The sequence below is a fragment of the Hydra viridissima genome, unplaced genomic scaffold, assembly GCF_058129835.1.
Source record: "Hydra viridissima isolate aposymbiotic clone 2 unplaced genomic scaffold, HvirCarnegie_v1 scaffold_10, whole genome shotgun sequence".
Classification (NCBI taxonomy): Eukaryota; Metazoa; Cnidaria; class Hydrozoa; order Anthoathecata; family Hydridae; genus Hydra; species Hydra viridissima.
This window is the reverse complement of record NW_028324309.1, coordinates 17,749,062-17,765,201: the sequence shown is the minus strand read 5'-3', so window position 1 is coordinate 17,765,201 and position 16,140 is coordinate 17,749,062. Positions and strand designations below refer to the sequence as shown.

At 29.3% G+C, this 16,140-nt stretch overlaps 3 protein-coding genes across 4 annotated transcripts; 2 read left to right on the top strand and 1 right to left on the bottom strand.

Moving 5' to 3' along the window:
- Positions 1-3,815: 3,815 nt before the first annotated feature.
- LOC149883439 (uncharacterized) lies at positions 3,816-5,493 on the top strand. The gene is made up of 2 exons (XM_090101160.1): positions 3,816-4,010; positions 4,100-5,493. The coding sequence occupies exons 1-2, from the start codon at positions 3,951-3,953 to the stop codon at positions 5,330-5,332; spliced, it is 1,293 nt and encodes a 430-aa protein (XP_089957286.1). The 5' UTR covers positions 3,816-3,950; the 3' UTR covers positions 5,333-5,493.
- Positions 5,494-5,581: 88 nt separating this feature from the next.
- Positions 5,582-8,579, top strand: LOC149883438 (uncharacterized). Of its 2 annotated transcripts, XM_090101162.1 has the most exons (7): positions 5,582-6,056; positions 6,132-6,233; positions 6,359-6,820; positions 7,147-7,316; positions 7,547-7,611; positions 8,024-8,130; positions 8,228-8,579. In XM_090101162.1, exons 1-7 carry the CDS (start codon positions 5,840-5,842, stop codon positions 8,323-8,325), a joined length of 1,221 nt encoding a protein of 406 aa, XP_089957288.1. In that variant the 5' UTR covers positions 5,582-5,839; the 3' UTR covers positions 8,326-8,579. The 2 variants fall into 2 exon arrangements, with proteins under 2 accessions (XP_089957288.1, XP_089957287.1); XM_090101161.1 differs by lacking the exon at positions 6,359-6,820 and having other exon boundaries at positions 5,633-6,056.
- A 3,901-nt stretch (positions 8,580-12,480) lies between these two features.
- LOC149883437 (uncharacterized) lies at positions 12,481-14,564 on the bottom strand. Its single transcript, XM_090099905.1, has one exon. The coding sequence runs from the start codon at positions 14,562-14,564 to the stop codon at positions 12,675-12,677; it is 1,890 nt and encodes a 629-aa protein (XP_089956031.1). The 3' UTR covers positions 12,481-12,674.
- Positions 14,565-16,140: the final 1,576 nt, after the last annotated feature.

Here is a 16,140-nt window from a genome sequence, read left to right as displayed (position 1 = left end):
TAATTTAAATTACCTAAAACTGAAGCGTATATAAATCTGATATAAATAAGATATTCTAAACAATCATACGCCACCACAATATATTTTCTCTATAGAAACTTATTTAATAGTTAAAGTTTCTTGCCTGTTATAGCTGAAATAAATAATACTAAAATGATATTTATAATACATTTGACGTTGACTTATGACGTAGTGCGATGCTTGAGATCAAATCTCTGCTTAACCGGGCACGTCATCCTCTTTTTGAGGCGGTTTATAAAGACTGTTACCTTACGTGTTGTATATAAAATTACAAATGTATCCGATACAAAACTAAAATGCTCATTTAAATAAGTATAGCTGAGATATAGGTAGAGGGGCGGCTGTAGGAACGAGTATCTTCAGAATCTTAAATAAAATATATTCAGTTTACAAGGTTCTTCAGATTTATTTGACCTAAATTTTAGGAATCTAATTAGGCCTGTAAATATTACCTTTTGGCGTTGTGATAAAATTTCTGTTTTCAATCAATTTTTGGACACCATTCCACACCTCTCTATAGAAAAACACTAGCTGTTCACTTTCTGTTTCTAATTTACTGGTTGCGTAATGTGCACATACGCATGAGCTGAGGCTTTTAAATACCTAAAAGAATTGCTACTAGGGCCGAACCTGTTTTAAACATCCTTATCAGATCCAAAAAATAAGTCCCTCGAATTTTAAATAGGTCATAATCCAACGCCAACTCAATTTTTCGCATTTTTTTCTTATTGTTGAAACTCTAAACTTTTGATATTTTTAAAATAACTATTTTTCCAAAAGAAATATAATTAGATTATTACTAGGATTGGCGTTTTTTCTAAAATTTTGACATAAAATAAACAAAAAATCATAGTTTTTATTAGAGTTCGGTATTGCAACCTTTGTGTTCTCGGTAATGCAACTTTTCAATATATCCATTTTACTGTTAAAATTGTATTCCTTGTTGACGGTAAACTATTCTATTATCTTTCATACCAAATGTAAAGGAATCCAACACCCATTTCCATTATTACATTTTTACAAAATAAAATTTGTGGTTTTTTTAGTTTTTTCAAGAAAGTTATAACTCAAGTATAATTAGTAACAAGTTATAGACGGTTTGAGAAAAAAAAAAATTCATGATAAATTATGTTTTTGGGGTTATATGATAAAGCTGATCACTACTTTTTTAGGGGTGATTGACTCCTATTAATGTTTAAAATCATATCAGAACAAAAGTTTAACCATCACCCTAACTTTTCCTATAAAATGTAACAAAACATTAAAACTTCGGTACTGCAACGCGCCGTTAAATTGGAATGAAAGCGCAAGGTTGCATTACCGAACAAGTTTACACATACTGATGATGATGATGATGATGATGATGATGATGATGATGATGATGATGATGATGATGATGATGATGATGATGATGATGATGATGATGATGATGATGATGATGATGATGATGATGGTAATAATAATGATAATAATAATGATAATGATAATAGTAATAGTAATAACAATAATAATAATTGTAATGATCAGAGATATTAATAACAACAAAAACAACAACAATGTCATTAAGGCATTTTAATGTCAACTTCTTTAAACGTGGTTTAAAAAAAAAACACCCCATTGAAGTTTTTACAACAGTGGAATATTCTTTATAATATCAATTTCTTCAATGTTGTTTGGAACTTCCGAACATAAAATGGAACATACTAAAAGAGCTTTTATTTTCTTATTCATAATATAAAACTAAATGACATTTAGCTACTAAAATGAAACTTTTTGCTGCTTTTAAAATGAAAAAAAAAATTCAAAGCAAAAATAAATTTTTATCAATCTTGAATGAAAAAACTTGATTTCGAATTTGATACTTTTGCCAAACTCAATGCAGCAAATATAAACTTCAGTGTTATCTCTGGTAATAAAATCCGTGCTATTGTTTTAATTTTTATTTGCTTTTGTTTAAAAAATTATCTATAAAGTGTGACCCAAAAAGACTGCCAGGTTCCACTTTAGCGGCAGTTTTTTTTTAAGGTTAGATGCGCCTAAAAACTTCATTTGTAATTTGTAGTTTTTGTGCAGTGTTATTTTCGTTAACGAAAACGAAATAAAACGAAATCAAACATAATCGTTCAACGAAAACGAAGTAAAAACCAAGGCATTTTTAAAAAACGGAAACGAAATAAAAACTTAAATTTAATTTAAAAAACGAAATAAAAAAGAAAAAGTTTTTTTTTATTAGGAAAGATAGTTAAAGATTATCTTATACTATTTGGGATATCTCATGTAGTACTTAAGAATAAGCAAGAGATCCAAAGTATTATTGTCAAGCTTACTTTATGGTAATTTTAGTTAAACCGAAACAAAAACTTTTCAAAGACAAAAGTAGGGCTATTAGAGAAAATCACGGTTAAAAAAAAAAAAAAAAAAAAAAGTCAGAAGAAGCACAGCAACAAAATGCCACATTCTTATTAAAAATTCTTAATACGAATTCTTCACACTTTTTTTAAGAATTCTTGGTAAAAATGTGGCATTTTGTTGCTGTATTTTTTGTGGTTTTCTTTTCTTTTAAGCGCGATTTTCTACTGGCCCTAGGCATAAGAATTGGTTTACTTCTTAACCATCTTTAGTATTAATTAGTGAGCGAAGCGTATGTTGAGAGAGCTTTTTTGTTAACTGCTTACTTTACATCATCTAGATGCAACTGCATCTCAAAATTTTTGTGTATGAGAGCAATTTTGAAACTGAGTAAGGTCCTGCTGGTGCACCAATGAACTGTGTTACTACGTGACACTGTCTTACCCTAACACTTGATAAAGTTATACTTGAAATACTTGCTAAGTCAACATTCATTTAAGATATGTTAAGTTTTATGCCTGCCTTGCTGTAAAACTTTAAAAGACCTACTAGTTATCTCTCTTTACATCTGCTCTGCTTTGAGCAACGCTTTATTCAGTTCCCAGCAAACACACGACGTCGTAACGACGTTGTAAATAGGTTATTTTCAAGTTATAACGTCGGACGACCTTGTAAGGACGTCGCTAGGACGTCGTATCCATGACGTCTTTTAAAGACCCTTGTTCAGACGTCGTAGCGACGTCAGTTTAACGTCGTCTAATAAAAAAAAAAAGAATTATCAGATTTTTTTTTGTTTTGTTTTGTTTAACTGTTGCGTTCAGGTCCGAAACTTTAATAGAAGCTAATTTTAAAAAGAAATTAAGAAAATGAGCAGAAAATATATGAAAAAATGGAGAAGAAAGGATAATTTGTTAAGACAATTTCTATACGAGAGTGACAAAGATGAAGATTTTTTTGAAAAAACGTTTGAAGTGGAAAAAAATGATACGAGCAAACAAAAACCATGCCACATAGAAGATTCATCCACTCAGATTGGTTCTTTGAATTGTAGTAATCATTTAAATCAACTAGAGTCTTTGAGCCAGCTTGATTCTTCTGTTCGTTTTGATTTATCCAATGAACTTGATTCTTCCAGTCGACTTGATTCTTCCGGCCGACTTGATTCTTCCAATCAATACTACTCTTCTAGCGAACTTGATTCTTCTAGTCAGATCGATTCTTTCAGTGAATTTGGTTCTTCTTCAAGAAGCGACGAAAATGAAATAAAAATAGATGAGAGAAATAGTGCAGTTGACCCTAATGAAACATATTTTATTTTAAATTTAAAAAAATGGTTGATTAAAAATAGAATTACTCATACAGCAAGTACTGAGCTGCTTTCTCTTTTAAGATGCAATGGACATGCAGCTTTGCCTAAATCTTCTTGTACTTTGTTAAAGACTCAATGCTGTGTTTTGACAGAAAAAAATTTGGTGGGGAGTATATCTATTTAGGGTTAAGTAATGGTATTAGTCAAACTTTCAGAGAGAATCCTTTATTACCAGTTGAGAACAACATCATATCTTTACTTGTAAACATTGATGGTGTGCCATTGCATAAATCTTCAAACTCTCAATTTTGGCCTATACTTTGCCAGTTTAGTAAGTTTACACGATTTATTGTTGCAATTTTCTATGGTATCCAAAAACCAACCAATTTAAATGATTTTTTATATGATTTTTTAATTGAGTTTGCGAATTTAAAAGCATGTGGTTATGATAAAGATGGAGTTAATTTGTTGGTTGAAATCCGTGCATTTATTTGTGATGCTCCTGCTGGGCAATATCTAAAATGTGTTAAAGGTCATACAGGTTATTTTAGTTGTGAAAGATGTGAAATTAAAAGTAAGTATGAGTCGTTTAGAATGATTTTAAATACTACAAATTGTGTGCCTCGTACTAACAAGTTATTCAAACAGTATTTCTATGCCAATACACATCAAATAAGCCGTAGCATATTAATAGATTTTAATGTTAATTGTGTTGATGGTTTTGTCTTGGATTATATGCATTTAGTATGTCTTGGTGTTGTTAAGCGAATTCTTATTTTTCTAACCAAAGGACCTTTCCCATATAGATTGGGTTCTGCTCAATTGTTGAATATTTCAGAAAATTTGTTAAAGTTTAGTGGTAAATTTCCATCTGAGTTTGCTCGTCAATCAAGAAGTTTACATGAAGTAAAAAGGTGGAAAGCCACTGAGTTTAGGCAATTTTTGTTATATACTGGCTTTTTAGTTTTAAAAGATGCTTTTACTCCTGAATGTTATCAGCATTTTCTTTCTTTAACTCTAGCAATGAGAATTTTTCTAGATTCTAATGCGATTGTCCAAAATAATCATCTTCAATATGCAAAAGATTTGTTGAATTACTTTGTAGTTAAATCAGAAGAATTTTATGGTCCTACTTTTTCTGTGTATAATGTACACAGCTTAACTCATTTACATGAAGATGTTAGCTTTTTTAACTGTTCCTTAGATGAAATCTCTTCTTTCCAATTTGAAAACTATTTGCAAGTATTTAAAAAGTTCATTCACAAACCTCAAAGTCCATTATCTCAAGTTTTAAAAAGATTTTCAGAGCTTGAAAATCTTGAAATAAGTTGTAATCAGTATGCTAAATCACATAGAGTTATTTTTTCTCCTAAATTTAAAGACTCTTGGTTTCTCCTATACACAGGCGAATTTGCCCAGATTATTGGAAAATTAGACAACAATCAATTTAACTGTGTTGTTTTAAAAAATTGTGTTTACAAAAGCGCTTTTACAGATCCATGTGACTCTAAAATCTTTAACATTGTTTTTGTTAGATATATAAAAACTCACTTGAAACATGTTTGTCTAAGTAAAAAATACTTTCAAAGAAAAGCAGTATGTCTAGCTTATGAAGAAGGGTTTGTCTTGTCATGTTTGTGTCATGACATATAAAATTTGTTTACAACCCACTCTTTAACTAAATAATAAACTTTGAAAAGTTTTTTGTACCTTTGTGAAGTATTAGATTAAATAACAATATACTTAATATATATTTTACAATGTTAAACATCAAAAAAATTGAATTTTTAAAAATTTACCTATTTGGTGATTGTCTGTATTGTTGTAAGATTTTGATATTGTTATTTAAATATTTATAAATATAAATTAAAAAATTGTTTCATTTATTTAAATATTCATAATAAAGTAATTTATTTTAAAGTAATTTTATATTATTAAAAATTATTATTTGTTAAATTATTTATAGTAAAATATGTTACTGTTAACATGTTCTATAGCTAAAATTGTTCTATAGCCAAAATTTTTCTAAAAACAATTAATTGTTATTAGAAGAAATTAATATATATTTTTAATAATTAATCGTTTAAACAGTTTTTTAAACAAATACTATTATAATATAATATTATAATATTATTATAAATAAGTATAAAAAATTCAAAGATGTCAATGAAAGATTTATGGGCATTAGTTGTAACTTCAAGCAAAGAAAAAGTTGGAAAAATTAGGGAGACAGAAACAGTTGTTCCATTTCATTGGATTTCCTTAGATGAGAAATGGTTGTATTGGCCTCCTTCTCGAAAAGATGAAAAATATACAAAGGCAATTCCCAATGAAGTTATTTGGAAGAAATTTGAAATTTTAAAAATAAAATTACAAGGTAATGATTTTGTTTTTCCGGATTTGTTCTAACTCTTTTATTAATAATTTTTCTTCTACTTATTAAAACTTTTAGGTGAAAAAGATTTGTGTGAATATGTGTCTGGAAACAATTTTATGTCCTCATCAAGCGAAAGAGAGAGTGCAGTGAATGAAAAAAGGGATATTGATTTTAACAGTAAGACAAACATTTTGATTTAGGATTTTGGATTTTTATTTAAATGTTTTTTGCAACCTAATGTTAATTGCAGTATTAAAAATATTGTTTTTTCTTTGTTAATAAATTTATTGATATTATTATAGTAGTGGAATTGCCTAAAAAACCTACTGAAAATATTATGCCACCGATAATTTCTTTGTCAAGTAAATCTATTTTAAAACAAGAATCGTATTCACAATCAACATCTTGTAAAAGTCGTTCTTCTGATTATTTATCACCAATAAGTTCTGCGTCACTATCACCTAGCCATAAGTTAAGATTATGTTCTCGATCACCTGTCTCCAAAAGCAGGCCATGTTCGCTCTCACTTTCACCAGTCCTAATGTCTGGATCAAGTTCATGTTTACTTTCGCCTATTTGCAAGCCAAGATCAAAATCTCGCTCCCCTTCACCTGTGTATAGTTCTAGATCATACTCAAAATCACAGAATAATCATTCCCAATCAGTGTTTTCAAAGTCAAAGTATAAAGCAAAGAAACTGGTTCGATGTATGAATAGTAATTTCCCAATGGATGAAGCACATAAGTTAAAAAAGTTCTTTTTAAGTTTTATTGATTAAAATTATCTATCGAATTCATCTAGAAAACACAGAGAGATTTGGCTAACTGTTTAATGTCAGTTTTGCCAATATAATTACCTAAGTACTTTTATTAAGTTTACTTAATTTAAAAAAATGGTATATGAGGGAATATACAATTTTTTTATGACGAAAATTGTCTCATAGATTCAATTTTGAAAATAAACTTTTGCTCTATACTATTACTTTTTGTTTTAAACTGACATTTTCTTAAATGTAAATATTATGTAATTTATATACTGTTAATAAGTGAAACAAAATTTAATATTTGGATTTTTTTATATGTAATTTTAGGATTTCAAAAAAAGACAATATCTCTTTTAACTTGTATCGTTGACCTATTGGAGAATCAAGTTCACCAAATAAATAATGACTGTACAAAATATGTGGAAAAAATTGATAACATGGATAAATTCAAAGAACTAGAGGAGTCTTTATCAAAAAAAGACTTTTTTTCATTTATGGTGAATTGTTTTTGAGAATTCTTTTTCATAAATACCCTATTTACTACAATAAAAATTTTTGTGTGTGAAATCTTTAATGTAGTCTTTGTAAAAAGTGCTACCAACATGTCCGTTTGATATTAAATTATGTATAAAGTTAACAATTAGAACCACTCTAGCTTCGAAGTTATTAATGTTAGCTTATGTTTAAATGTTATTCAAATATGTATAAGCAAATATATATATTTTAGGTTGGTCAGTTAAAAATGGTCGGTGGCAAGACAGTACGGGAAAATGTGAAAAATGTCATGAAAAGGTACACAACAATATACATTGATATGTTTTCCAGGCTTATATGGCGTCGTATTCTATATTAATGGATAGACAATACTAACTGATAGACAATAATATGGATTAAAAATCAAATTAAATGTTTTTCAAATTACATTTGAACAGGTTGCAAGGTTGACTATAAAAATTCGAACTTGATAGCCTAAAGTTCAAACTTGAATTCAAAAAGTTGCCTATAAAAATTGGAATTTAGCAGGTCGAATTCGAGGCCTTAAAAAGTTAAAATTTAATTGTTTGTTAAACCTGTTTTAAATAATTTTTTTTTAAGATTTCAACTAATTAAGTAACACTTTACTCCATTACGCAAAAATTTTTATTTTATTTAAGTTTCTTATTTTATTCGAGGTTTTATTTACAGTTCTGATAATTTCTTTTAGGTTAATGTCCTACTCTGTAATGTCATGTTTTAATATGCTTGGAACAAATAGACACGAGCAAAAAAAGTTATCATTTAAAGAGACAAAGATATGTAATGTGGTTGTCGGTGAGTTTATATTGATATATTTATATTTAAGATTGGTATTCTATAAAATGAGTAAAAATAACTTTAAAGTGTTTTAACATATTTCATTTTGTTTTAGCGAGTGTGTTGTCAAATCACGCGACAACTGAAATCGAAGTTTTGGATTCAGTGAAAAACGTGTTAGAATACGCTCCAGAAAAAAAAAAAGATGTATAGTTTTGAATTTTGAAAAAGAAATCCAAGCAACTGCATTATATTTTTATTTGAGACTTTATTGTGGCCATTCTTTTATGTAAATAAAAGTGTAATTGGTAAAAGAAACTGTAATTGGTAATATTTTGGCGCTTTAAAATAGTTAAGTTTTTGAACATGATACACATGTTACAACATATGTTCAAGTCTTTAAAGAAGTTGTTTAAATAAATAATACATTTTTTAATAGAAAATATAAAAATTGTATGTAAAAATAAGAGGCATATTTAGTCGGTTTTCCGACCAATAACCGATATTCTGTAGGTCCTTTTTGCGACGTCGCATCGACGTCTATTTTTCACCCTGGATATGACGTCGTGAAATTGTTACACTTTACGACTTTACAGCGACGTCAAAACGACCAACCTCGCGACGTCAAAACGACGTTGTACCGACGTCATTGTGCTTGCTGGGATTGCTTAGTCTTTTAACGTGTATTAGTCAGCGGCGGCGCTGCTCTTAGACTGTATGTTAGACTTCTGTATATGAAACGAAATAAAAACGAAATGTAAACGATATCTTTTTTTGAAACTGAAACGAAATAGAAACTGAAATTAATATTCAAAAACGAAATAAAACGAAAACTAAAATTAGCTACAAAACGAAAATGAAAGTAAAACTGAAATGAGATAAGCAAAAACGAAATATAAACGAAACTGATTTAAAATCATAAAATGAAATTATCACTGGTTGCTGAAACCTGGTTTGGAGATGACATTGTGATTGAAAATGGTCCTTTCACCTTTTATAAAGAAAAGAATGAAAAGTTTGAAATAAATTAAAAAAATCTAAAGAATTTATTCCAAATCTGAGACATTATTAATTATTGTAATAATAACAAATGAAGTAAATTCATGCAATATATCTTTTAAGGAGACATTTTTCTTTTTTAAAAAAACTCAATACTAAAGTTATGTAACTCCATTCCGAAGATAGTTTATGATGAAGCAAAACCTGCACAAGAATGAACAAAATCGTGAACAAAAACTGCACAAGAAAAGCAATCAAAATTGGTACAAAATATAAACTACTCATTCAAAAATGTTCTGCATGCTATAGCATATTCTACTCAAAAAAAAAATCACAATAGAAATATTAAATGAACTTAGTATGTTTTATTTGATTTTTTTTCTTTTTTTTTTTTTTTTTCTACTTTTAATGAGTTTCTCAAAACGCTTTGGAATTTTATTGTGTTTAAAGTTATTGAGGTTGAAGAGTAAACTGAAACTACAACAATGCCTAGTAAGAGAATATTGATAATTTATGATGATTTAACTTATAAAGCTGGGATTATAAGTACAACATAATTCATGTTGCTATCATTTTTTCTTGAGAAAAAAAATATTGATGAGTTGATGTATTTTTATCGTACAACTTAGCCAAATTTACACATGTTGGAAGATCACGCTTTTCCATTTTTGAAAAAATGGGATGTTGGCTTTTGATTCTATAGCGAACAAGGTGGGGGAATCAATTCATCAGTTTAAGTTCAACAATTTAAAGCACAATTATCAATCTATCCTTTGCCCAACAAAGCGGTTAAAAACCATCCTGAAAATGTCACCATCAGAAAAAGAATCTTAAAGGTAGGGTGTTAATTCCAGAATCACGTAAAATAAAGAGAAAAAAACGATAATTGTCATAGTAAAAAATACTTTTGGCAACAACATTTTACATAATTAAATAACACTGGTCAACAGAAAAAAATTTTTTTTTTGGTGCCAAGAATTTGAAAACTGACTTTAGTTATATTTGATATGCTGAATTCAAATATGAAATCAGTTTTTTTCTAGCAGCTCTACTTTTTTAGATAAGTTCACTTTTAACTTTCGGTTCGCACTCCATATTGTATTGTTATTTATCGTTTGGCGGCAAACTAATACTTTATTAATTCTGAAGTAGTTGACCCAATGATGTTCATGGTATTTTATCTTTTCCAACACCAAAGATATTGTGTTATAGTCCTCTTTCATTTTTGTTGAATGAGCTATTGGCATTGAGCCTAATTTGTCCCCATAGTGTAGAAGAACACATTTTAAACTGTGCTTTGAGCTGTCAATAAACAAGCGCCAATCATGCGGAAAATATTCTGTTAAACCCATTTTTTCCACATCATTGGGATACCAAATTTCAAATTCTTTCTTTTTTCGGTAGTCCACTGTCGTAAATGTTCGCTACATGTTTTACAAACCTGGTGGGGCGCCCAGTTTTTATCTTGATCACCAAGTTTAACACCGAAGTAGCCGAGGTAAGCTTTTTTTATAAAATCACTAAGAGTTTTTCGGTGTTCCTTGAATGTGTATTCGCCACATATATAGCAAAAACTGTCAGGATTATTTAAACAACTTCTTCTACTTGAACTCATTTTATTTTATATCTGAAAATCCTAAACATAACGTTATGTTTTTAGTCATATGTGTGGATTTAAAAATGGTAAATTTTCTACTTGGAAAACCAAGTTTCCTTGCTTTTTGTGTCTTTGGGATAGCAGAGATATATCAAACCACTGGATAAAAAATATTGGCCAAACAGAGAAAGCATGGACGTTGGGAAAAACAATATCATTAATGAACCTCTAATTGGCAGAGAAAAGATAATATTTCCTCCACTGCACATCAAGTTAGGTCTAATGAAGCAGTTTGTGAAAGCTTTAGATAAAAATGGATCATACTTTTTGTATTTAGTAGAAAATATGCCTCAGTTGAGTATAGAAAAAATAAAAGCAGGAATATTTGATGGCCCACAAATAAGACAACTAATTAATGATACTGCCATCTTACAATCAATGAATGAGGTTGAACTAAAAGCTTGGAATTCATTTGTAGCAGTAATAGAAAAATTTCTTGCCAATTACAAATCAGAAAATTGTATGGAAGTGTTAAATGAAATGCTCAACAGTTTTGAATCTCTGGGGTGTAACATGAAGATCAAGGTGCACTATTTACACAGCCACTTGGAATGTTTTCCTGAAAATTTGGGTGACTTCAGTGAAGAACAAGGGCAAAGATTTCATCAGGACATTAAAACCCTAGAAAATTGCTACAAAGGAAGATGTGATATGCATATGATGGTAGATTTCTGTTGGAGTTTGGAAAAAGACTGCTCCAAAATGTATTCAAGGATGGCAAAGAGAAAAAAAATTTTAAATGTTCATTAATTTATTGTTATGATAATATAATTACTGTTACAGCTGAACATTTTTGTGAATATTTGTACATAAAAAGTGGAAATATTTTTAATAAAAATAATTTTAAACATTTAATTATGTTACATTGATTCAACTAATATTAGTATATCATGCAAATGATTAAACCATTATATCTCAAAAACTAGAGCTCCTAGAAAAAAACTAATGCTAGATCTGAATTCAGGGATTGAAATTCATATAGAATCAGCAAAAAATATCCTGGCACCAAAACAGCTGTTTACTAGTGTAATATATAGTTCCTTATTTTTTATTAATTTTCTTTTTTTTTTTTTTTTTTTTTTTTGTCTTTGCTAAAGGCAAATTAAATGTAATTTCAATGGTCAATAAGGTAATGCAGAAAAGCGCCTATTTTGTCCATTAAAAAATTTGAATGCTAAGAGCAGTCAAAAGAAATAAATAAATAGAAGGTCTCCTCAAACTTTTTCTAGAAACTTGGTTACATTTCCACACTTAAAACCTAGAATGTAGGGTCCAAAAAATGTAAACAAATCACGCGCGAGTAACCAGCCACCTTTCTCAACAAATCACGCGCAAGTAACCAGCCACCTTTCTCAAATGTTAACGTTTAGATGTTCCTTCTCTTGTTTTAAGTGTTTTAGTATACAACTGGGTTATCGTTAAACTAATTTAAGTTAAAATAGAAACAACAAAAATTTATTTCTGCTGGAAAAAATGCAATTACTTGGTTTTCTGCAAAAAACTAGGTTCGTTGTCAAAAGTCGTAGCCATTTTGAAAACGTTTTTTTTTTGTGTGTGTGTGAAATTTGCGCATGCGTAGAGTAACATACCTCTACTTAACGACCGTGAGTAGCAATCCTTGGGGGAGGGGCAGCGAAAATAATTAAGCAACAGAGTTGTTGTTCTCCACGACAACTGTCTTTTTTTTTTTTCATGCTACGAAAAAAAGTTCGTTTTTGGTAATGATAAATTTCGCGGTTGATAAACAAATGTAAGGAAACCAGTGCTGCGTATTAGCTGAATAATTGATTAGATATTAATTATAATGTTTAAATAAAGAAGTGACACGTAACAGGCTAAATGTAAACCAAATATCTTGTATAGTGTTTCACAGTGCTTCTTATTTCTTAGAGTTTATTTTTTGTTTTCATTTTTTTTGCCACTTGTTAAAATCATAATTGTGAAAGGGATCGTTAACTATACTGGGGATCGACGACAAAGTTGTGAGGAGTTCATTCCCCATTGCTTTTTGAGTGTTAGAGATATTTACAAATTCTTTTACATTCTCTAAGGTTGCTGATAACTTTGAAACTTCTTCCTCTGGTTTTAAAAGCAGTGAATTTAAAATATCTACAGCCCTATCTAAAATTCTTTCCGATTCTTTATCACTTGACGCTCTTTCAAGTAAATTAAATGTTCGCACAAAATGGTGTGGTAACGATTTCGTTTCGAAAGCTGAGAGTAGAGTCATGAGCAACACATTTAAACACTCGCCAGCATTTTTCTTGCACCACCATGACTGCGAAAAACTTTCGCTGACGTTCAGCATAACAGTTTTAACCAAAAAAGACGTTACAACTTTCAGTTTTTTGCTTGATAAAGGCTTCAGATATTTGTAAAATATGCTTTTAAAAATGAAATAAATGTAGTGCTGCCAAGATGTCCATTGCCGAGTAATTTCTATCTCGGCAACTGAGAAGGACAGCCGCCAGTCAATTTCACTATGACGAAGTTTTTTACAAACAACGTGTATCCCATTTGAAACAATTTGTTGAATTGTCGACTGCTCGGGCCATTCTCTCTTTCTATTTGGCCACTCAGCAGCGAGTTCCGGCCAAAAATTACATTTACAGCACATGACTAAGTCGAGTGACAAATTTGTTACCTTTTCTGAAAATTTCGTTAACTCATCAGTGCTGTGACTAAGTTCTTCATTTTTTCTCTGACCAACATGTATAGTTTTCATAAAAAGTAATTCCTGTTGTAAAAACATATTGAGAGCAATAAGACATCGTAGACTTTTTGCATATGATTCGAAATCAAGCAATGCTTGTTCAGTTTTAACCGAATCTGGCTCATGTGAAAGTGCATTAAAGATTGATAAATATTTCTCTATTCTTTCTTTTAATTGAGCCCGCATAGTTTCAACGCTTTCCTTTGTTTCAAGTCGCACAGCTTGCTGAAGAACATAACAAACAGTTTCTAGTCGATGGTTGCACAAAATATCTATCAGTAATAAACTTTGGTTTGACCATTTGATTGCTAAACTTATTTGTTCAACCTTCGACTTACCTTCTAATCTTGAAGCTAGAAAATTGTCTTGAATCTTTTTAAGCATTTGCATCTCATCATTGGCTTGCTGCTCAAACTCAGGAGTAACATTTAATACTTTATTCATCAGCTCTTTTTCAAAATTTTGAGGATCGCTTTCACGTGTACCAGTGTATTTCGAGTCATTTGAAAATATTATATCAAATGTTCCGGCAGCATCTTCGGGATCCCATTCTGACCTAATTACGTTAGTTGTGTAACCAGCGATTTGTTTAAGTACATCAGGATGCATATTAAATTCATCTTTTGCTTTACATTTTAAAAAACTACTACTGAAAAATGATTTGTCTTTATTACTATCGTAGATTAAGTAATTTTGAAACTCATCCCCGAATTTTTTTACAAACTCATTACTTTGATTGGTATCCATTTTCCACACAATATGAACAAACATAGGATTTCTCTGATCGCACAATTCAAAACTCTCTATTTCGTTTATTTGGAAAAGCGGGCACATTACGTCTATTTCTACCTCTCCTTTAGTATCTTCAAAAAACAATCGCGCCAGATTTGCTCCTTCAACGTTACTACCACTAACAATATATTTAAGTTCATTTTCTTTGTCTGAATTTGATATTGATGTCATAAAAAAGAACTTGGTAATTAAGGCTATCATCATGTTGGAATTGTCTATCCATACTGAACGATGTTCATAGAGCTTTTCTGTTGAAATATGCTTTTGAAACAATTCTGCTATGACTTCCATCGTTTTAAGTTAACTATTTATATTGCTAAACAGAGAGATTTTGCAACAAATGACTCAATAAAAACATATAAAATGTATTACATAAAACGATTACTAACATATTACATAAGGCAAAGTAGTTATGGTATCACACTGACAGTTATTTTAAATATGTACACTCTAAAAAAAAAACTGTTGTATACAACAAATTGGGTAACAGATCAATCCGTCGCTATTGCACCAACGGCTTTTCCGTTAAGTTAACAGATTAAAGTTTTAACGGATTGAACTCCGTTGATATTTTTCCAAGAAAACAATCCTTTTAAATAAAGGAGTTATTACGTTAGTGCATCAAAATATCCGCTCTTTTTATTCAGTTAAAATAACGTTATTGTAGGGAATAGTCAGTTAAAATCACTCCATTATAATTAAAGATGAATTAAGCCACATACTATTGTGATTTGATAATAAAATAATCCTTACAACTTTTAATATATGGATTATTTCATTATTCTTAACACACATTGGTTTTAGGTTTTAACCCTGCTGTTCTTAGTACATGTTTTACACTTCAATTCCAGCAACGTGTTGTCAATTCCTAAAGGTAAATATAATATAAAATACAATAAAGAAGATATGGAACCTAAATGATATAAATTGTATGAAATGAAAATAAAATTTTACTAATTACCTTTAAGAAATATTTCTATTGCTAATTCCTGATTTATAAATTGATAATAGAAATTTTTTTATTTTGCTTATTTCTGATACTATTTTCTAAAGATAAAGTTCAATGCAACAACTAAATAATATCTTTAATAAAAATGTGTAACAAAAGATAATCTTATCTGATAACTGAAAGGTTCTATAATTTCCACATACTTCAAAACCTGTCAGGAACAAAATTAAAAAAAAGTCTCTAACTTAAATAACAATAAATCAAAACAAGAATAAATAAGCACACCAAAAGAAATGAAAATAACAGTATCAGAATTTCAATTTGATACCACATGCCTTGTGTCTAAAGTAGTAAATTCTGAACGAATATAAACAAGGCATACATAAACTTAGTTGTACCTAACCTAAATAAATATCCCCACCAAAAGGAATGCAAATCAAAATCTAAAATTTTTAATTTTACAACTAATTTAAACTTACAGCGTGATATTGAATGCTATGTGTCTAAAGTAGCAAATTATAAGAATATAAACAAGCGATATAAAGATAATTGTGTAACAAACCATTTAGTTTATACTAAAACTGTGTAATTAACTTGCTTAAACTACATACTAAAGCTAAAAACATATAAGATAATCATACAAATATTAAAAATTATAACACATCTATGTGTTTTTTTATCGTTATATGATTATAGAAAAAACAATTCAAAAAACTTTATTATTTTTTATGTAAAGTACTTCAATATGCTGACAAATAAAACTCTAACAAACAAGATTTTAAAAATAACTTATCAAAAGAGTATCTTTTTATTTTTTATTTTTAAAAATTAATATATACATATTAACACACACACACACACACACACATACACTTGAACAAAATAAAATGAAACTAACTAGTGGCAGTTGAACTTACA